The 23,818-nt window shown below is 36.4% G+C and overlaps 1 protein-coding gene across 5 annotated transcripts in view; it reads left to right on the top strand.

Annotated features, from left to right (window-relative positions):
* The window catches only part of BLOC1S5 (biogenesis of lysosomal organelles complex 1 subunit 5), a 40,584-nt gene extending 16,886 nt beyond the window's left edge, over positions 1 to 23,698 (top strand). Inside the window, exons 3-7 of one of the 5 annotated variants that reach the window (XR_010023601.1) lie at positions 2,795 to 2,924; positions 10,730 to 10,788; positions 12,889 to 12,960; positions 21,412 to 21,556; positions 22,451 to 22,480. Coding sequence is in view for 4 of the 5 variants with exons in the window: in XM_063096930.1 (XP_062953000.1) it covers positions 2,795 to 2,924; positions 10,730 to 10,788; positions 12,889 to 12,960; positions 21,488 to 21,556; positions 22,451 to 22,630 (510 nt within the window). In the remaining variant the exon portion in view is untranslated. Of the gene's footprint in view, positions 1 to 2,794; positions 2,925 to 10,729; positions 10,789 to 12,888; positions 12,961 to 21,411; positions 21,557 to 22,450 lie in introns of all 5 variants that reach the window. The other 4 variants (XM_063096930.1, XM_063096931.1, XM_063096932.1 and 1 more) reach the window with 4 other exon arrangements.
* Positions 23,699 to 23,818: the final 120 nt, after the last annotated feature.

The raw sequence follows: 23,818 nt of genomic DNA on the forward strand, positions 1-23,818 counted from the left end.
CTAAAGAATACTAGAGTTTTGTCTGAAGCTTTCCAGAGCCAACTTGAATCGGCTCCCAATGGACAAAGCTAGGACAGTCTGAGTACCAATGAGATATACTGTAATGGACTGAAAATTTTAAAATATGTTTAAATCTGTGAGTCATAGGGTTGCGTACAAACAAAAACTTTCTTATCACCTTTAGGGAATACTGGGGAACCAACTCATTATTTTTAAAGCTGGTAAGAGGAAATACAAGTGTTTTATTTTGCCTTTCATGTTTGAACATTCCTCAGAATAACCAAATAGTTGATGAGAGGCAGTTTCTCTTCATAGAGGTCTTCCTGCTAATAAATGAAGAGGTTATGCTGCCAGCAGCCTGTTGAGAGTACACAGCTCATCTCAGAAACATTCTTGCAAACAAAAAAAACAAAACCCTGAATCTGATCAAGGCTTTAGTTCTAACTACTAATTTGCAGGAAAGAGAAGAGACAAAGGAGTATGTTAAATTACACCACAGGGATTCATTTAGCAAAAAACAGACTGGGAAACTGTGCAGAACAAATGACTCACTTTTTTCCCCCAACATATTACAAGGAGAAAAGGGATAGAGGGGAAATCTATCTCTTACAAAGGACTTAAGAAATGTATTAACTAATTGCAGTGTGTGAATGAAATCTTTTTGGCTCAAACAAACGAGTATAAAAAGGAACATTTACAGAACATTTGAGGAACTGTGTGCACTGCCTTGATATTTAATGATATTAAAGAATTATTGTTGACTTTGCATGTATGTGAGAGAAAGAAAGGTGGTCTTATTGTATCCTTTTTTAATGAGGAGTCTTTGTCTTTTAAAGATATATGTTGAAATATTTGTTTGAATGATACACTATGTAGGATTTGCTTCAAAATAATCCAGGGGGATGTATGGAGTGTTATAGAGGGAACCAAATCAGTCATGAGTTGAGAATTGTTGAAGCTGGTGATGAGTACCTAAGGATATGTTATTACTCTCAATTTTTGTATAAGTTTTTAATTTTTTTATTATGCAAAAATTAGAAAAAGTAAGAAACTGGCCACAGCTGCTCCATAAGAATGGCTCAAAACAAAACAAATATTGCAGTAACATAACTAATATATTATTTTCTTACAATCAAGTTTACTACCCTTATTTTTTTTTTTAGTAAGTTTTTAGTTTTGTGTTAATTTTAGATTTGCAGAAAAAATTGCAAAGACAGTACAGAGAGTTGCCATAAACCCCTCCCCCAATCTCTCATTATTAACATCTTATATTACCATGCTGCATTTGTAAAAACTAAGAAACCGACACTGGTACATTACTGTTAATGAAACACCAGACTATTTGAATTTCACCAGTTTTTCCATTACAGTCCTCTTTCTGTTCTGGGAACAAATCCAGGGTAACACATTGCTTTTAATTATCATGTCTCTCTAGTCTTTGGTCTGTGACAGTTTCTCAGTCTTTTTTTTTGTTGTTGTTTTTTCATGACCTTGAGTACTGGCCAGGTATCCTGTAGAATGTCCCCCAAACTGGGTTTGTTGATGTTTTTCTCATGATTAGACTTTGGTTATGGGTTTGGGAGAAGAATACCATAGAGTGCCTTTCTTGTCACATTACATCAGGACACATGCTATCAACATGATTTCACTGATGACATGAAATTTTTATTGCTTGGTTGAGATAGCATTCGCTAGTTTTCTCCAGTATAAAGTTAATGTTTTCCCCTTTCTCTATTCTATTCTTTGGATGCAAGTCACTAAGCCTACCCTCCAGTTGGGTGTGGTGGGTGGTTAAGCTCTACTTGCTGGATCAGGATGTGTTGGCAGGTTCCCAAGACCACCCCCGGGTTCACTGATTCACTAGAAGAGCTCACAGGACTCAGCATATGGTCATACTCCTAGCTAAGCTTTATAATGGCAAAAGGATACAGAGTAAGATCAGCAGAAGGTGCTTGGGAAGAAGTCTGGAGGAAGCCAGGTGAAAGCTTCCAAGGGTCCTCTCCCAGTTAAGCACAGAATGTGCTTAATTCCCCCAGCAACAAGTTATGACAGCACGTGTAAAGTGTAATCTACCAGGGAAGCTTGCCTGATCCTAGGAGGCGCCAGGGTTTTTATTAGGGGCTGGTCAAGCAGGCATCCTCTGCCTAGCGTGTACTAAAACTCCAGACTTCCAAAAGGAAGGAGATGTTCAATATTAACCACAGTGTTTGTGCAGTTTAGGCACAGTGAACCACTTTTATGATTTACAGATAGTTTTATATCAGTGTAGGGAATTGTTTACTGGTCAAATTTCTCGCCCCTCATCCTGGGCCAACCTTGTAAGCAGACTGAGAATAGCAGTTTCATTTCTTCAATGTTAGTTCTTTTCTGTATAGGAAAGTGTCAACATATCATTACTTTTACCACCTATTTTTATTTTGAAAAGAAAAATATCGGATAAAATACAATGCGTAATATTGGAAGTTATATGATATAAGAGTGACAAAATGAAATTTTAAGATCAGATCAAAGGTGTCATTTCTTCCTAATGAAATATATAGCAATCTAGACCTTTTTTACTGTTCTTTTAGTATTTCTCTTAAAGATATTACTCATATTGCAACTTTTGGAGCATTTCATAATTTTTAAAAATGCCTCTAGGTTGTGACCTCATTTATTACCAAATAGTTAGAAGACTGTATAAATTTTAGTAATAACTAATAACATAACAACCCAAACCTGGGTGGAAATCCAAGAAAGTAATTACTAAGATTTAAGACATAGTATGTGCTAGTCATTTACTTTCTTTTAATAGGAAAAACGTGGTCTTCGAGAAATGCGAGTTCTTGAAAACTTGAAGAATATGATCCATGAAACAAATGAACATACTCTTCCCAAATGTAGAGAAACAATGCAGGACTACTTAAACCAAGTTCTCCAGAGATGTAAGACAGTGATTTTTTTATATTGTATTTTATTTCAAATGAATGCTATGCCAAAATGTATTTTCTTGAGTATTATGGTGGAAAATGGAGAGAGAGAATGCTTAACCGGGACATATGAGACGGAAGCCCAGTCACAGAGAAAGTGGTTGTCTGTGGTTAATGTGATTTGCCATTGAAGTTAAGAGTGTTAATCTCCAAAGTGAGTTATGTGCATCTGTGGTCCAGTATGTGAGAAAATTGAAACTTTTTTTTACCTTTTTAAAAAAAAAAATTTATAAGAAAAAGTTTGATAACCAGGTATTAGGAAGATGTGAAAAGCTTTTTTTCCAATAGGATACTAGAGGTTTTAGCATTTTTCAAAAAGTAATCCTTTCATAAATGTTTGTATTTTATCACTTTTTTTTCATTAAGCAAAATATTTTGATGTAGAGAAATATTTGATGAAAAAAAATATTTTCTTTAATATCAAACCATAACATAAAATAAAAGTTTTATTAGTAACTGATTTTAAAATTAGTGATATATCAGATACTCAGGCTTCTCTTCAGGTCTATGTTGACAACATTAAGCTTGTCTAAGGAGGGATAATGCTGGTAAATAATGGTGGATTACTGAAGTGCAAAATGGAAAGATATCTTTGTGGGAGGAAAAAAAAAGAAAACAAAACTGACCTGTAATAAAATGGCCTGTGAAGGAAAGCAGCAGAGAGACTTTGGTTAATAATTGAGTTAAACAAGTCTTTGTGTGCAAGTCCAAATTAATGGCCTTGGGTACTTTAATGCTAAAAGGAGGCTGGGAAGGATAAATCTCCCAAGATCACATTTGGTTGCTTTGGGTGGAACGGCAAAAGTCTCCAACTTACTTTAGGTTTCTGCATGTTATTACAAACATTCCCTTGTTTGTTGACACCGTCCAGTCCTAACCCATGACTAGCGTTGTAGATTATATGGTAAAAGGAAAGCTCTAGTTATTACTAACGAGAATGCTTATGTATGCATTTGAGATGTGCTGGTAACTCTCCTTTTTCACACTTTGAATATATAAAAGTAAATTGTGTAAAACTCAGTAAAAACTGTGAACAGCTATTTTGACTTGTTTCATTCTTGGTCTCAAGTTATTTCTAATATAAGGACTAGCCTCTTAAAAGTATAGTCTTCCTAGCAAAATAGAAAAGTATTACTGGTAATTTGGAGTCCAGAGTGTAAATATTTTTTCTTGAATGGAAGAATTAAAACGCATAAAATTAAGGTTCTAACATCTTTGGGATACTTTGGATCTTATTGTTAGCTTTAGGAACCAGACAATGGCTTTGGAACTGTTTTCCTGCTAAAAGAAGGAAAAGCTTCTTCAGTAGGCTCCAACATGAGTATTTTCTCATACCTAGTATGCTGAGCATCACAGGTATGATGGAGATAATCATCTTCCTTTAAAGCTGATGAAGTTTAAAAAATGAGCCTGGGCCCAGCTGCTGTTCCTGGAGAATTTCATGTTTAAAAACTTGATGTTTTAAATCATCTTTTGAATTATTTTCACTACTAATTGATCAGGGAGTTGTGCAAAATCGTGCAAGCAAATTTATACATGGAATATAGTATAATAGTGCATTACAAAACTAGTGATGAGCCGAGTTTCATTTTGTGCCTGTTAGTGCACAAAACCACAGAACCACATTTAAATCTTCATACACATGTTGGAGACTGTGCTAGGAGTGCAGTCAGCTGTGCCTCTCAGAACTCTGTAGATGTGGCTTTTATGCCACAACTGACGTTGTGCACAAAACTGACAGACTGTGAAGCAGGAAGGTGGGGATATCTAGAATTGTCCGAGTGGAGACCTATTATTGAATACCCAGCTTGGAACTGTTTCTGCTTTTGGCTGCATAGCCACCTGCTTTGCAGAGTGTCCTGGGATTGAGTGAGCAGAGGCTTTAGAACTAAAACTCACCTGTGGTTCCTTAAAAACCACAAGAAGTAAATTAGAACACTGTGAAGGTACATAAAAGCAACCCATAAAGTAACTTGTCATCAAGATATAGCCTTTATGTTTTCCTGATCCTGAAGACACCAGTGGTGTCTGTGTTCTATTAATTATCTAACAGACTTGAAAATTTAACCAAATTTGATGTCAGGAGATCTTGCCTTAGTATGCTGGACCCAGTTCTTGATTTTAGAGAGTAAGGAAGACAAACAGCCTCTAGGTTATTTCTCATTCGAATAAACTCACATGGCCATCGTAAAAAAATATTCTCTCCCTCCCCATCTGTTTTTATTCTCATTATTTAAAAACAAGAGGATATGTGTTTTTTAAGTAAGAAGAAAAAAAGAAATAAGAAAAAAATAAAGAAACTTTAAAAAGAAAGCGATTAATCATAATAAATAACTACCTAAAAATAACCACTGCTTTTTAGCTTTGGTGAATATCATTCCAGACATCTTTATGTCCAAATAGAAAGATGGATGGAGGGATGATAGCTGGTTGAGTAGATGGGGGTGGGGCAGAAGGGTATGAGAGGAAGAGAAAGCATTTGATAAGAATGGGATTATACAATTTTTTTTTTTTTCTTTTTTTTTTGGTGGCTGGCCAGTTCAGGGATCTGAACCCTTAACCTTGGTGTTACAACACTGTGCTCTAACCAGCTGAGCTAACCGGCCAGCCCTCTGTATCATACAATTTTAAAATTAAACTACTAATTTTTAATTTTATTTTAATTTGACAGAACAAAAATTTAAGTAAAATGGAAGGCAATACCTTAAAAGAAGTGTTTTTTACTATATAAGATAGTAGTTATTAAAAGTTCAATCTAAGATAAATATAGAAAAAATTAGATTTTGTAGTCATGTTGTTATTGTTTCTGTTTGTTTGTATTATGTTTCTGTTGTCAGTAACATTAATTAATGCCTTGCCCTGAGACATGGAGGGGTTAAGACTTTTATCCCCTTCTTGTCTCTCTTCCCCTGCCCTCTCACTTGTGAGTTTAACTTTGTCAGGGTTTACAATATTTGCTTTCTGTTCTTCAGTTACAATTTTGCCAATTGTTTAATCTTAGACTACTCCTTTCTGTTTCCGATTTATTTATTACTCCTGTAATGATATTATAGTTCTCAGTTTGTTTTCTTAGCTCTACAATCTCATTTTTCATTTTATTCTGTATTTTATCAACACACATGATCTTTTATTAAACTCATACTGTTATTTTGTATTGCAAAGGACCTATGGAAATTTTTGTTAGATTTTCTTTCAGAATGGGTGTTTTGTCTGTTTTATCTGTCTCTCATATATTATGTTCCTTTCTTCCCCTTTCCCATCTGTTTGTCTATAAATTAAAGCATGTTAGAGTTCTAAGAATTTTGTCAGCTTATTTTCTTTTTGTAACTTTAGCTTTGAAGGGATAGGTTTGTTAGGGTGGGATTAGTTTTTTATCAGAATCTGTTCCTATTCTTGGCCACCACTTTTCAAAGTTTATAATATTTTTCTATTTAGTAAGTGATGAATTTTTTACCTTTTTAAAAAACTTTTTATGTATGTTGTGAGCTATTTAGGAAACTTTTGTCTGATTTTGCTTCACTCTGCCATCTTTACCTAGAAATCTTTAAGAACTCACTATGATTTAAAATACTAATTTTTTATAACACTTTACTAGTTAGAATTTTCACCTGTATTCTTTTCATTTGACTATTATAACCCAGTAAAATATATATGTATCCATCTTCCCCACTCTATATTGAGGAAACTGGAATTTATAGTGATTTAACACTCATGGTTCTCCAATAATAATTGGTGGAACTGTCATGCAAACCTAGTTATTCTGACCTCAAATTCAACTTTAGGATGTTACTTCTGCATACTCTTGGAAAGGTGATAAGAAAAGCCCACCTTTTCTTTTGGGATATCACTTTCTCTTGGTTTTTCTCCTACAACACAGGCTCCTCCTCAGTTTTTGTTAGTTTCCACTCACCTCCTTGCCTTTTGACATTGGGGTGCCCCAAGGTTTGGTTATGGGACTGCTTTTCTGTCCAAACTTACTTGCCTGGTGATTTCATATAGAATCACAGCTTTAAGTATGTGTATGTCAGTTATTAATTCCACATTTGTGTTTTCAGCTTGGACCACTTCTTTGAATTCCAGACATTAATATTAAGTTTCATAGTCCACTTAGATGTCTAATAAGCATCCCAGTGTAACATGTCCGGAAAAAACCTCAGTTCTTTCCTTAATTTTGCTTTTATCTCATTCTGTCCCATCACCTAGCTACTCAAGCTGAAAAACCTGAACCCCCATCTCTTTCTCTCTCTCTCCTGCTTTCTCCCCATCTCCCCACCTCCTCCTTTTATTCCTTCTTCCTCTCTCCCCTTCCCTCTGTTGCCTCCCCTTGTGAATAGAACCAGAATCTGACCACCCTTACCACTTCACCAACTGCTGCCACCCTGGTTTAAGCCCCTGTCATCTCACCTGGATTGCTCTAGTAGCTGCATAACTCATCTCTTTGCTGCGTCTCTTTCCTCCCTATGGTCTATTCTCCACGTAGGAGTCTAAATGATCCTTTTATGTAACTTAGCTCTTGTCATGACTATACTCAGAACCCCTTCATCTTGCTTAGATTAAAAGCCAAAGTCCTCATAATGGCCTGGAAGTTAGCCATGATAGCCCCCTCTCTGAATTTTATTTCCTGCCATTTTCTTTTCCCTCATTTCATTCTCACTGTCCTGACCTCCTGCCTCTTTCTCTCATTTGCCAAGCGCACTCCCACCTCAGGGCCTTTCCACTTATGGACCTCTTGGAGCACTCTCTCTCAGGTGTCCCTACACTCATTCCTGTAGGCTTCTGCTCACATGTTGACCATGAAGCTGCCTTTGGCCACAATGTAACCTTCGTCTTCCCTTCACTCTGGCACTCGCTGGCCACCCTGCCTTACTTTGTTTCTCTTCATAGCATCCATCTCCGACCTGACATGCTAAAAATAAATTTTGATCTATACATGAGGGTACTTTGAAGAATTCATGGAAAGATTTTTCAATTCTATTTTTCTACCAATTTTCTGAAGTACCCTCGTATTGTCTGTCTTCCCAACTAAAGTATAAGTTCCATGAAGTCAAGGCCTCTGTTTTGTTCACTGCCGTATCCCAGGCACCTAGAATAGTGCCTGGCATTTTGTAGCCACTCAGTAGTTATGTGTTCATTGAAATGAATAAGTGAGCATTCAGCCAATGTCTGCTCCTAATGCCAAACCGAAATTATTTTCTTGTGTGCATATTTGAGGTTTACACATAGGTACCATGGATTTGTTTCTCTTTTATGTCAGGAAAACTAGCACATTATTAACTGTATGTGGCACAGCACTCTATGTGTTAATCTCCTTGAACAATTTTTTGGGTAAGTGAAAAGCATTTGATAAATTCTTACTTTTTTTGAGTCAGTGTAGTCTAAAACACTGAGACAAAAGGAGAATTTGCTTCATACTGAATGAGGTGTAACCAATAGGCAATGATGTGGAAGTGATGAGAAGGTTTGGAGAGATGGGTCTTTTTCTCTTGGAGTCATTAATTGTGAAGAAAGGGAATGTTTGGTGTCGTCAGGTGATTGTCTTAGATTTTAGAAAAGCAAATTTTATGAACTTGGAAGGTAATAAACCTTTTATATTGTGTGGCTAAAGAGTTAAAAAGTGAATTACTTCAAAGGGACTGGAATTTCTAAAATTGGTTGTTCTGTTTAAACATAAAGACAGTCCTGGTAAGGAACAAAAGTGTGCCTCTGTCAGATTTAATTTCTAATTAAATTTCTAAAAGATTTAACAAAGGACAGAATAAGTGGCATAGTCTGTGACTCTTCTTTTAGATTAAGCTCACAATGATCTGAAAATGATGTGAAGCACCTAAAGACCACAAAATGGATTTTTAAGTTATGTTTACAGAACCAGCGGAGAAAAAAAAAAAACAGGAAATGATAGAACTACTGCTTTGGAAAGATGATGTAATATGCTCCAGAAAGAAGGCAGATCTAATCAACTCCTATTTTGTTTTGTTTTCATCTTTTAGAAGAAAACAATGATTGGGAACCTGATTTTTAGTACTTAAATATTATCTTTGATATAACCAAAATTAATGGTTACTGTTAAAAACATGACTTTTTGAAAACAAAATCCTTATTTCCACAGGGAGAGACCTAACATTTTTCTGAAAGAGAAATAACTGTCCCTGCCCTGTTACGAAACTTGTGACCTAGTTGGTGCCTGGTTGGGATGGGGTAGGAAGGCATAATTGTAAAACAATTAGATAAACCTCAAGTATTCATAAGCAAATGCAGGATAAAGTGGTAGGATACACACATACCTGATTAAGGAATTTCAAATAAGGGAGAACCCTTACAGGGACAGGACTAATCTGGGCAGGCTTTATGAAGGCAGTAAACCCTGAACTGGGCTTTTGAAACAAGTGAAAACATTTTAATTAGAAGAAAGAAATAGAAGAGAGTACTTGCAGTAGAGATAGTACAGTAAGTAGAATAATAGTAAATAACATTTCTTAACTGCTTACTGTGTGTGAAGAACTACTCTAATTGGTTTTTATTAGTAGTATTGAAATTATTTATTTTAAAGCATAATATCTACTGTGTTATCTCATTTGATTCTCATGTCAATTTTGAAGTTCTGTCATTAGTTGTTAATGCTCATTATATAAATGAGGAACTAAGGTACTTAGAGATTAGGAGCAGCAACAAGAACAGGGTCTGCCGCATAGCAGATTCTCAGTAAATATTTGACGAATGAATGAATAAGTGAGCAGACATGCCCAGGATCAGTCACACCACTGAGTGCTCAAGCCTAGATTTGACTGACCAAGTCTGACTCTTAGCCTGCACACTAAATGTTTTTATTTGTATGAAGTAAGTGAGAACATTTGTGGACAGAAATAAAATGGATCTGGTAGATGAAACGGTATGAGTTAACTGAAGAATTAAAACTGTGGTTTCACTGATGAAATAATAAAAGAGGCAGTAAATTGTTGAGGGTAAGACCCAAGTCTTTAGAGTCAAAGAGATCTGATTTGAAATTCTATTTCCTGTGCTTATTGTGTGACCTACTTGAGTGACAGCTTCACCTCTGTGCCTCAGTTTTGTCATCTGTAAAATGGAAAAGTGACCATTTTCTAATAGGAAGGTGGGATTAAGAGGAATAATACATGTAAAGTTCTTGGAAGCACAGTCTTGACATACAGTAAATACTTGGTAGATAACTGCAATAATTATTGCTAGCAATTTTGGCTCTTAAGAAAGGAAACTTAATGAAAAAGGTCCAGAGAAAATTGAATCTTGCAGTGGCAGCCAAGATGAAGAAGACAAGACAGCAGAGGCAAGAAGAATAGTAGAAAGTTGTTAAAGCAATCTAGATATCAAGTACTGCCTACAAGAGAATAGTAGTATGAATGAGAAAAAAGGGAGGGGGCAGTTAGTGAATCAAAGCGATGATGTAAAAAACATTATCAATCAGATGGTAATGAAAAATTTATCAGCCGTTTTTTATCTTTTTAAAGAATTCTGAGGATGTTTTTGACAACTTGTCATTGGAGTTAGTACTCAAATGCTCTTTGGCTTGCAGCTCAAAGCTCAAGAATGGTGGTTTTTCTAATTATGACACCCTGAATATACTGGCAATACTTATTTTTCCATTCTAGCCACTCCACCACCACCAAAATAAAGTTTTTGCACAGTTTTTGGGGATCTCAAACAATCCAACATTGTTTTTTCCCTCCAGGTAAGTCTCTCCTTGAACAAGGGCTGCTGATTGTAACCCCTTGTCCGTTTCGTTTCAGTGCAAGCAGCTAATGACTCAGTCTGTAGACTCCAGCAGAGGGAACAGGAGCGAAAAAAGGTAAAAGTATATCATTTGGATAATGTGACATATAACTAACTCCTTGGCATTTATTATCATCATATGATTAGGAGTTGCTTTTGATCAGAAAATTCTCTGAATGTATTTTCCTTTATGCAGTGATTTTAAAAGATTTAAAAATAGCTAATTCATTAAATATGTGAGGAGGTGTGGTCATGTGGTCACACCATCAATATTTTTATAATTCATATTACAGACCCCTTTTTTTCCTTTTCAATATTTCCATCTTTTCCCTGAAAGTGGTATTTGTCTCATGGAGGAGAGAGAAAATAGGACTTTTACAAGGAACAACAAACACCCACCAGGTTGGAAATATAAATCTTTCCTTTGAGCCTAAAGCATTGAGTATATTATGTATATTTCTCCTAGAGAAGGAAGCATTCATGCCTTCAGATGGGTTATTTAATGAATAGTCATTGGAGTATGTGAATCACTTGCTGGGCAGTGCTTTGCTTATTTGAATTATATCTTAACTAAATTCAGATGTGGAAAAACAGCATAAGAATTTAAGTTCCTGTGATAATTTGTTGTTTTCACTTGCAGTTTTCATAAAGTATTTTTGTAACTTACTCATTGCCCAAACTAATAAAGATACTTCTTGCATTTATTAGGAAATGTTGAAAATACTCAGTCTGAAAATAGTCCTTTTTTGCATGTGTGTGTATCAACAAGTATTACTATCTCTATTTCTCCGGAATGTGTTGTGGTTAATCCACAATAATAGTTCAGATTTGTCACCATATAAAAAATATGTAATGAACTTCCCAGAGTTTCAGTTTCTATACCCTCTGCTCAACTCTAGATGTTGATATAAAATTTGAAAATTCAGCAATTTGATGATTAAGCCTTACTGAAAGGACTTGATGTTTAAGACAGGTGGGAAGGTTGCCCACGGGTAGTAGGATTTCAGCAGGCCAGGTCAAAGCAGAGCTGTTGATGAGCACATGGAGCGGGTGGCAGGGCAGAACCACAGTCAGGAAAGTTTATGTTGGGAGCCGGTGCTTGCTCAGTGTGCAGAGTGCTGTGAAGGCAGGCATGGACCTTAAGTGGGCTATGCAAGGCTGGACAGCAGATATTTTTTTAATTCTCTACTTTGTTGGGTGCCACCAGAAAAGATTTTAATTTAAGTTTAATGGCAATTTCTACACTCAAGGAGCTAAAAGTCCAGGAGTCCCAAACCACTAAAACTAATGTAATATAGGATAAAGTAAGAGCTGTGGTCAAGTTACACAAAACTTTGTGGTATCTTAACCAAAGGAGTATTTTATTGGGAAGATGGTGGCATTCAAGCCCAGCCTTGCTCAGTTAGTAAGAATTCAGTTGCTAGAAGATGTGAAGAAAGATATATATAGTGTGTGCAAAGACAAAAGATGTGAGAAGTCAGTAGTCTCATGGAGCTGGTATGTAGAGTATCTAAATGGATGTTTCTTGTTGGGGCACCAAGAGCATTTTCTGTTCTTGAGAAGCAGAATTACTTAATCAGATAGAACACTGGCTCTACATTTTAACATATGTAATTCTCCTGGTTTTCAAAATAAAAATTAAAAAGAAGTATTCTGTGCTGCATATTGCCTCTCTGACATGTTGCTATATGATTTAAGCAGATTCAAGGGCGTGTGGACTCACACATTAGTTGGTCCGTCTTTCTAAGACTTTGTCAAAGCAGTTATAATTCTAATAAACATCAATCCTTGTCATTCTTGAAGAGAATGATCCTAAAATTAAATTATAACTGGCATAGTTCTTCTTGTCACTTTGAACTATTTTCACGTTTGGTGTATTAGCTGTTGCTATGGGTTAAATGTAGCCCCCAAAAGTTCATGTATTGGAAACTTGACCCCCATTGTAACAATGTTTAGAGGGTGGGAATTCCAATTATGGTATTTGAATCGTGGGACCTTTGAGAGGTGATTGGATCATGAGGAATGTGCCCTCCTGAAGGGATTAATGCATTTATGGGGTAATAAGTTATCGCAGGTGTGGTTCTGGTGGCTTTAAAAGGAGAGTGAGTGAGGTTAGCTGGCTTGCCCCTGCTATTTCTTGTCATGTGATTCCCTGTGTCACCATGGGACCCTGTAGAGTACTCCCACACGGAAGAAGGCCCTCACCAGATGCACCGCCTGGACTGTGGACTTCCCAGCCTCCAAAACTGTAAGAAGTAAATTGTTTCTTTATAAGTTACCCAGTTGCAGATATTCTGTTATAAGCAACAGAAAACAGACTAATATAGCATATATTTGGTAGGAAAGTGACCAGATTGTATAAAAAATAACTGGTTTCTTCTATTTCTGGTAGTTTGTTCCTTTTATTAGCTAACTGTATGCCCTTAGGCAAGTCTCTGAGCTTCAAGCTCCTCATCTACAAAATAAGTACCTGATAGATTGATGGGGTAAGTGTATTATGCAATTTATGTGAAACAACATTGCAAATTGTATATCACTATCCAAATGTAAGGTGGCATTTTTCCTGCCAGCTCACTTTGTTTAAGATGCATGCAATCACTGTGTGGATAAGAGCCCGGCTGTAGTCTGAGTCGATAAAGCACCTGAGAAGCCAACCCATTCATGGTTTTCCAAATTAAAGGGTACTGATGCATGGTTTTAAAAAAATAATAAGACTATTTTAGTATTAAGTATATTTTTATAGGTACTATGTCTGAGAATGTTAGTAAACTAATTTTTATGGAATACATATTAAAAGTTAGTATTTTAGAATATACTGAAATGTGTTTCACCAAGAATTGGTATGGAGTCCATGAAACCTACATTCGTAAGCAGCCACCCTGATTTTCTCTTCTCAAGATAATTTAATAAAATTAACCAGCTTAAAGTCATAAAAAGATGTGTTTCTCAGCTCAGAGAAAAGTAAAAATTCTTTACATCCTTACTGGGACAACTAGCTTTTAGTTTTAAATATTTCTTATTTTTAGTGCTTATCTAATTCACAGAACATATGAAATATGAATCTTTAAGGGTTTTTTTTTCTACTTGCATATCTAGCTTTTTCTGAAACTTTGACATGGCAGAGTATATATAAGTATATATATAAGTATATATACCATACAGGTATATATAAGTCATAAAGGTAAAGTTTAATTTGTCATCTAGCAAATATGTGTGGAAAGCAAAATTGACCACTAGCTGCATTTTATAACCTAATGTTAATTGTTGCCTTTGGTTATACTGTTGGCTACATTTTGTATATTTGAATGGCTCCTAGAACAAAGAAAGATGGGAGTAGTAATGGAATAAAATAGACTATTGCCATTAATCTTTAATTCTTTTATGTTAAGACAATTTGTGGAATTCTGTGGGAAGTAAATCGATAAACGTCATTCATCCAAATCACATTTCCCACAATTGATATTTAAAAGTACATTCAGAAGAACAATAAATGCACATTCCCCAGTTATTTGACTATGTCTTAAAAACTACCACTAATACAAAGTTGCATTTTGGGTGCTAGCAATAAGAGTAGTGAAATGAAAATAAAATTGGCTTATAAAATTCACTGGCTCTTAAAAATATTCCAAGAAGGGAGATGAGGTGGTTAATAATATCTGTTAATAATTTAAACTTAGGATCATATACAGTCATCAACTTTTGAAGCCATGTTCAACCAGATTAGAGATAATAATAAAGTAAATGTGAATTTATGTATCTTTTTCATAAATATCTATTAGATTTAGTTATGCCCCTTTATAATTTTTTTCATGAGAGCAATGAGATCACGTCTTATACGTTGTTCTTGATAGAGTTTGAAAATGCACAGTAACATACCATTATATACTATTCTATTTAAAATCATTTTTGACAATTGTTACACTGATACTTCTTATCAAAATAAATAATTTTTCCAATGTCTTCATAAGGCATATGTAAAATTAGTGGCATTTGTATTATTGACACATGTTCCAAAAGACCTTTAAGACCTTAGTTAAATTTAGAATTTTCCCTTAGACCAGGGCTTCTCAACCTCCGCACTTTTGACATTTTGGACTAGATAATTCTTTATTGTGGTTGCTGTCCTTTGCCTTCGCCTCTATCCACTAGTTGCAGTAGCACCTCCCCGTGACCCATGTTATGATAACAAAACATCTTCTGGGAGAGAAGAATGTCAAAATTGCCACCCACCGCCTGCCCCTCTCCCCCAGTTTGAGTCGCTGACTTAAACTAATATGTGCAAAAATGTGTTTTATTCCATAGTTCATTTATAGTGGGGCTGGCTGGTTAGCTCAGTTGATTGGAGTGCAGTGTTATAACACCAAGGTCAAGGGTTCAGATCCCCATACTGGCCAATAGTCAAAAAAAATATATTGGAGAGTTCATTTACAGACTTAGTTCTAAGCGTAGTTTAGCTTCAGGATTGGTTTCTATTTAAATTTATTTCTAATGAGATGTACAAGGGTATTTAAAAAGTTTATGGAAAAATAGAATTAAAAGGTAATATGAATCTTTCCATGAGTTTTTTGAAGTACCCTTGTATGTATAAGCCAGTTTACTATTACTATTTCTTTCTCTGTTGTAACTTAATTTATACATCTTACTAAGTAGAAAGAGACAACACCATTTCAGCTAATTACTTTAGTGCACAGTTGTAGCTCATTAATAAACTTTCTCTTCATTTTCTTTTAAAGTTGGCATTTTCTGAGCTTATCTTTAAAAGAAAACAAATGCACCCATATGTTTAAGAATGCAATAAGAACCCTCTGAAACTTGATTTTAAAAAAATTTTAAATCGTGATAAAATACATGTTAAATAAAATTTACCTTCTTAACCATTTTTAAACATATACTTTAGTGGCATTACACGCATTCACATTGCTGTGCAGCCATCCACCATCCATCCACAGAACTCTTTCATCTTGCAAAACTGAAACTCTATATCCATTAAACAGTGATTCCCCATTCCCTTCTCTCCCCACCCCTGGCAACCACCATTCTACCTTCTGTCTCTATGAATTTGACTACTCCAGGTACATCATATAAGTGGAATCATACAGTATTTATCTTTTCATGACTGGTTTATTCATTGGGTATGTCCTCAAGGTTCATTCATATTGTAGCACGTGTCAGAATTTCCTTCCTTTTTAATGCTGAGTAATATCCCACTGTATGTATACACCACATTTTGTGTATCTGTTCATTTGCTGACGGACACTTGGGTTGCTTCTTCCTTTTGGCTATTGTGAACAGCACTGCTGTGAACATGGGTGTACAATGTCTGTTCAAGTCCCTGCTTTTAATTCTTTTGAGTATATACCCACTAGTAGAATTTCTGGATCAAATGGTAATTGAATGTTCATGTTTTTGAGGAATCTCCTTACTGTTCCATATTACCAAGTTTATCACAAAGCTGGGGTTTTTAATCTTCATTAAGCACAGCGCTTTTAGAACTTTAACTACTTCGAATGGAAATCTTGAAAAATAATATCCCATACTTCTTTCTAAAATGTACTAAATATTACAGGTTAATTCTATGTATGAATTAGGCATTATTGAGAGTATCAAATTTTATATTATGGTGAATACGATGATGTCCTCAGGGAATTGAGAGAGAAAGCAAGAAGGAGAGGGGTAAGGGAGAGGGAGATTGTGTTGTGTTTCTTCTATACAAAATGCCCTCAGATACTGGGTGTTTTAAGATTTTATATCTGCCTCCTCCTTTGCCATAATACTGATGCCTATCATTTCTTCTTGTCTCATTTATCAGCCTTTTTCTTTTTCTAATTTGTGATTTTTAATGTGGTTTAGTCTTGGAAACCAATTAACTAAACTGGTGAAAATTTCATGTAATGTGTCAAATAGGTACGGAATCAGAAGATCTTTTCATGAATACTGCAATATGTGTAAGTGGACTTCATGTGGTGTCTTTTTTTTTTGAATGGCTTCAAGTCTTACTGCATAGTTCTCAACTAAATTTCACGTGGATGTTATTTCCAGGTAGCTCAGTTTTATTTATATGTGAAGACTACAGTATTGTCAATACATGAATGTGTATGTGTCCTTTCTTTTTTCTATACTAATTGTTGTGAAGAATGCATAGCAATTATTCTTAAAGGAGGGAGATTAAGAAAAGACAATGCAGAGTGACTTCAAGAACTTCTTGATGAGAAAGCAAGACTAGATTTCACTGGGGTTGAGGAATTGTCAGCTTTCATTTTATTTTCACATGAACTGTGAGGCTAGGAGGCAATAAGCCTGATGTGAAAATGCAACTTGATTGAATGTATCTTTAGTCATAGTATTCTGAAACTGCAAAATAGAAATACTGACTTTTGGGAGACTTCTGGTCAAGATGGTGGAATAGACAGTCCCCAGCATCACTCTTTCCCACAAATCAACTAATTTACAACCATTAAAAAGCAATGACAGCCAAGCTGAGGCCACTAGAGCTCAGGGGAAGAGGAGGAGAGACCTATGGAGTACATGAAGGCCAGAGAAGCCACAATGAAAGAAAGAAAAAAACCTTACTGACCGTTTCAAGCCCCAGCTGCTTCCAGGCTGGAGCTGCTGAGTGCACAGAGCAGGAATCGGCAAAAGCTGCAGCTGTGCCGTTTGGATGAAGTTGCATGGAGGCAGCAGGGGAGAAGAGGGCCTTGGTGGTCCCCAGGCCAGCAAGACCACTGACAAAGTTCCCATGGGCCCACATAAGAGCAAGGAGCCACGACAAGTGAAAAAAAGGAGCCACTTAAAGGCCAGTGAGTCATCGCAAGGGACCAGCATACAGCCTGTCCCATGGGAAGTGTTTGCAGCACGGGTGGTGGGGGAGATGCGCCCACTGGAAGAACACTGGGACACAGCAAGGACAGCTGATCTGCCCCCCAATCAGCATAGGACTATTCAGAGGAAACTGGTCAGGAATATAGAATTGCATGGGGTGCACTTTGATGAAACGACTCAGGCCCAGACCAGTGTTTCTACACAACCCAGGTGCATTGGATTTCACTAAACCCGGAAGTCCTTTAAAGTCAACCATTAAAACCTGAGCTACACAAAAAGTCTTCCCCAGGGAATCAACAGCAAAGCAGCAATTTAGCTCAACCACAGAACTCAAGTACTGGTCCTCACAGGAAGTTCCCCCACTTTAGAAGTAAGCAAAGAACAACAAATTAGTTCCAGTGCAGAGTTTAAGTGGTGGGAACAGCAAATAATACAACACAGAGCTGAAAGAAAAAACCAAATACCCACAGACCAGAGACAAAGTTTGATATTAACTAGTAAAGGTCTCATTTCACCAAAGAACACCTATAATAACACCCAGAAGGACCAGAAGTCCCCTGGGCTACCAAGCCAGAAAGGAGGGACAACTAGGCACATTGCCAGCACCATGGGTCCTGAGGTATGGAGCCAGGGACCAGACCCTCTGCCCACAAGCAGGGACACTGCCAACGCCATGGGACCCACCTGGCATCTGGAGGTATGGAGCTGGGACCAGATCACGCACCCACAACCAGGCACACTACCAGCACCAAGGGGCCTGCCCGGGATCTGGGGTTATGGAGCTGGGGACCAGACCCCCCCACACCCACCCACAACCAGGCACACTGCCAGCATCACAGAGCCTTCCTGGGGTCCTGAGGTATGGAGTTGGGGACCAGACCCCCTGCCCACAACCAGGCACACAGCCATCGCCACCATCAGCTAGGCATGCCAAAAAGCTCACTTCCATGTGGGTGGCCCACCACAGCCACCACAATAAGCACAACTGCCGCAAAAGCAGCTAGATGCTACAACCACTATGCAGATGGTCTGCCAGCCAGTGGAGTGCATTGGCACAAGAAGAGTCACCAGCAGAGACCAAAGAAAAGATGAAGTCTCTCTCCACAAAACTCATTCCAGAGTGACAGAAGAAGCACCTGCTCTACAATAATATTGGGGGACCTGAACACACCTCAGCATTGGACAGATCATCTAAGCAACAAATCAAGAGTAACCATTACTCTTTCAGAAGGAGAGAAGAAATCTAGGGTTATAAGAGGTGGGAGGGGGGAGGGAGAGGGGGATGGGGAGAGATTGGACAAGGGACATAAAGAATAATTATGATTTGTAACAATATGTATGCTAGTAATATTGATTTGATCAACATATGTCAACGTTGAACCTGAAAAAACAGTATAATCACTTATGATTCAATAAAAATTAAAAAAAAAAGAAATACTGACTTTTGGCAGTATCTTAGAGTCTTTTCTTATAGTCAGATGGTTCAGAGTGGATACATCAAGGAGGACTGAGTTAAATATAGAAATGGGAGGAGAAGACTATTGCTTTTTTTGAAGAGGTCTGTGTTGTTTCAATTTTTATAAGAATCTATTGCTAAAATTAAATTATTAAAATTAAAGAACAAAAACTTAAATGGCAAGGGGATAAAAAGTGGAGTGGTCTGCCTTCTAGATGCTTTGCTTGTGATTTGTATAATAATATTTACCTTGTATTAAGCACCTCAGGCACTGAGTAGGAACTTCACATGTATTGCCTCTAGTCTTCATAAATATTATTAATGAATGTAAAGTGTTATTTTCCTCCTTTTAAAGGAAAAATAAACAAATGGGATTATATCAAACTAAAAAGCTTCTGCACAGCCAAAGAAACAATTAACAGAGTTAAAAGACAACCAACAGAGTGGGAGAAAATATTTGCAAAATATACATCTGACAAAGGATTAATATCCAGAATATATAAGGAACTCAAACAACTTTACAAGAAGAAAACAAGCAACCCAATTAAAAAATGGGCAAAAGAGCTAAGTAGGCATTTCTCTAAGGAAGATATACAAATGGCCAACAGACATATGAAAAAATGCTCAACATCACTCAGCATCCGGGAAATGCAAATCAAAACCACACTGAGATACCATCTAACCCCAGTTAGGATGGCTAAAATCCAAAAGACCCTGAACGATAAATGCTGGCAAGGTTGCGGAGAAAAAGGAACTCTCATACATTGTTGGTGGGACTGCAAAATGGTGCAGCCTCTATGGAAAATGGTATGGAGGTTCCTCAAACAATTGCAGATAGACCTACCATACGACCCAGCTATCCCACTGTTGGGAATATACCCAGAGGAATGGAAATCATCAAGTTGAAGGTATACCTGTTCCCCAATGTTCATCACAGCACTCTTTACAATAGCCAAGAGTTGGAACTAGCCCAAATGTCCATCATCAGATGAGTGGATACGGAAAATGTGGTACACCTACACAATGGAATACTACTCAGCTATAAAAACGAATGAAATACTGCCATTTGCAACAACATGGATGGACCTTGAGAGAATTATATTAAGTGAAATAAGTCAGGCACAGAAAGAGAAATACCACATGTTCTCACTTATTGGTGGGAGCTAAAAATTAATATATAAATTCACACACACACACACACACACACACACACACACACAAAACGGGGGGGGGAGAAGATATAACAACCACAATTACTTGAAGTTGATACGACAAGCAAACAAAGGACATTGTTGGGGGGGGGAGGTTTTGGTGATGGGGAGCAATAATCAGCCACAATGTATATCGACAAAATAAAATTTTTAAAAAATAATAATAAAATAAAAATAAAAATAAATTTAAAAAAAAAAGTCAAAGAAACTTTAATTTGCTCAGCGTCATGTACTGGGTGACAGGTGAGCCAGAATTTGAAGCAAGATTTATATGTCTCCCAAGCCTGCATTTTTTTTCCCACTGGGCTGCACTGGATAAAGTGCTGTCTAGTGGGAAGGGGAACCTGGGCTGTTGCCTTGTGGTCCAAATCATAGGGTCAGCCAAGCCAATTGTGGCCTTTTAATTTAAAATAAATGAATAAATAACATCTGAGCATGTATGTTTAATATCCTCTGTATTTATTAAAAATAAAGCTAAAGCAAGATATTTTGATGAAGTTTATATGCATTTTTTTCCTTTTTTTAGTTTGACTATGGCTTTTCTCTTAGACTAACAGTTTTTGCAAAAGTTCAATCAAAGTAGTTTAATAAACTCTTCATACTTTATCTTTTGGAGAGTTACAGTCTATAAGAATGAAAAGTTGAGAAGTAATGTGTTAAATTTGGTTTAACTTGTTTCCCAAATTTATTGGATGAGCAAACCCTCCCTAATCCTCTCTCCCCATCACTGTAATGCCTGTTTAGATCCCGAGGGTCTATGGCACATATTTTAGGGGGGAAAGTTTGACAGTAACCCAGACTTCAGACTCACTTCAACATCTTTTCACTTGAAATTTTGGTGCTGAGGAATGTCAGATCAGCTGAGCAGTAAAGTTCTCACAACTACTGTTTTTTTTCTTGGGGAAGAGACTTTTAGCTACCGATGTAACACTTCCACTGGAATGATCTGATTTGCACTCTGTGACAGAAAAGACATAGGTTTGGGTGGCAGAAAGACCTAAGTTTGAATCTACAACCCAGCTGTTAGTTGAGTGACCATGGAGAATTATGCCTTAATTTCTTTGTCTGTAAGATGAGAATAGTGTAATCTTATAAGAGGGGTTTTTAGAAGTAGATAAGCCTTGCAAAGCAAGTAGCAGAAATTTGTATTTCATAGGTAGTTAGAGTATGTTGGTTTACCCAGCCCTTTGTCCTACTTGTCATCATGACCCAGATGAGAGAAAATAGAAGGGCAAGGATATGATGGACAGCCTGAAAACAACGGTTTCCATCTTTTTCCTGGCTGCTAGCATCTGAGTTACCAGTATGTGAGTTCACCATGCGCCCCTTTTTCGTTAGAGCTCTGGAATCAATACACCGTAAGTAGTAATGACTTCAGGTGCCCTGTGGGTTTTTATGGTTTGCATCTGTCACAGTTTTTGTTTGTTTGTTTGTTTGTTTGTTAAATAGGACTTATTCTGTATCAAAATTTAACTTTTAAAGACATGCATGTAGAATATTTGAGGCAGAGATATGAAATTATTTCTTCATACTCTCTTTTTCTATTTAGCTCTTTATCAAACATGTTCTCAGATAACAATTGAAATTATATTTTGGAGGGAGAAAACTAAATTTATGTCTTTTTTATTTATAAAGTGTTTCATCTGTATTGTTGTGGTGCTCAAAAGAAAAAAGATCTTTCATTCTTATATAGAAATACCAAGAAACATCTCATGAAGAACTTAGTATTTCACACAGATGTTTTAGGTGTTGATTTGCTTCGAGAACTTGAAATGAACCAAAGGAGATTTCTTGAGTTCTCTTCCAGTGACTAATAATTTATAATCCTTTTTAATGCATCTAAAAAATGTTTTATGTAAGTCAGACATCTAAATTTCTTAAAATGATTGTTTTAGCATATATTCTTTAAAACTGATTACAAATATATGCAGTTAAATAGAATTTGAAATAGGAGAAATAGAGGTATTAAAAATTATTTGAATTGTGTTTGATTTTGTCATTTAAAGATATTAGACACTTTTGAAATTTCAGAAATGTGAGTATCCATGTTCAAGTGATAGTAAGAAAAGCCGTGTTTCTGATGTGTCATATTCTTGTTAGACATTAAAACTGTAATGCAGTTTTATCACTATGACTTGCCAGCTGATTGTTATAGTAACCAAATATTGAGATAAAGTTATGTTTGTCCCTTTTGCATATAGAAATAATTGTCTGGAAAAATGTCATGTGACTTTCAAATTTTCTTTTCTCAGATTCATAATGACCATTTAATTGCTAGTGAGAAACAGCATATACTCCAGTGGGAAGATTTCATGAAAGAACAACCCAACAAACGGGCTGAAGTGGATGAAGAGCACAGAAAAGCCATGGAGAGGCTTAAAGAACAGTATGCTGAGATGGAGAAGGACCTAGCGAAATTTTCAACCTTTTAAGAACTTGAATCACAATAATGACTAATGAGAAAACATCGACTTCTCCCCTAAAAAATATTCCCACCAAACCATTTAGCTTCTGTTAGGAGCTTAGCAATATATTCAATGGCACTCTTATATCAGAAGAAAGAAACTTCTGCTGCAGTCCATGGTAAATGTTTAATAGACGAGTGCACGAGTGCTAATCTTTCCAGCTTTAAGTGCCTATATGTGATTATTTGAATGGGGAGGAGAAGAATGAAAAATAGGATAAATACACTCCTTCTTAGTCAGAATTGATCATCTTTTCCACTGATTAGCTCAGAGAATTTTAAGTATAAACTTCTTAGTGAAAAGATAATTTAATTCATTCTTATTCAGGGTTAATATTAGTTTATTATTGTGGCTTAAAAGGCAGGTATAAAAGCTGCCCGTCATAGCCTCCCTAGTTACTGGAAGAATGTGCAAAGTGTTATTCCATGTGTCATATAGACAAAAAACAGCTGTCAGAGCAGATATTTAAGAAAGGTGAGAGTGAAAACATTGTCTCTACTATGGCGAAGATGGCCGTGTTGGTCTTTGAACTGCGCACTGGGAATGGCTGCAATTTTGCAGTGCAGCATAGTGCCGTGGGCTTCACTGGGTGGCAAGACACGTGTGTTTAGTTTTGTGGCCTTCCAGCACTTATTATTTTCAGCTTTTAAAAAATGCTTAGAAGAAAAGCTTACCAAAAATGTATTTTTACTTTTAGCCTTTCCAAGAACCATAATCTTGCCCATAGTTTTTACCTCATTTTTGTCTCTTTTGCTGTGGGTAAGCTTCATAAGATAAATAATGTCTGTGCGTGTTTCAACTGTTTAATGAGTAATCAGCGAAATCCGCCAAGGAGTCCCTCTGGAACCATATAAAGATTCTGGCTCTGAATGAACCAGAAGTGTGTGCCCACATGGCAAATGATCCATGTTAATGTAAATCCTTTTTAGTGTTAACGTCTGTTCTTCATAAGCAGGTGTATTATGATGAAACATGTACCAATTCTGTCATCACTGTGATCTTTAAAAATCTGCATTTAACAATCTAGTTGAAGAACTAAGTTGATTTTTTATTTGCCGTAAACCAAGCAAAAATAAATAACAATTTCAAGAGATTTATGGTAAATGAATTTAGAGTATGGGTAAATCTCTTCAGATATTTTTTATTGCTCTGCAG

The sequence above is a fragment of the Cynocephalus volans genome, chromosome 5, assembly GCF_027409185.1.
Source record: "Cynocephalus volans isolate mCynVol1 chromosome 5, mCynVol1.pri, whole genome shotgun sequence".
In the NCBI taxonomy this organism is placed as follows: Eukaryota; Metazoa; Chordata; class Mammalia; order Dermoptera; family Cynocephalidae; genus Cynocephalus; species Cynocephalus volans.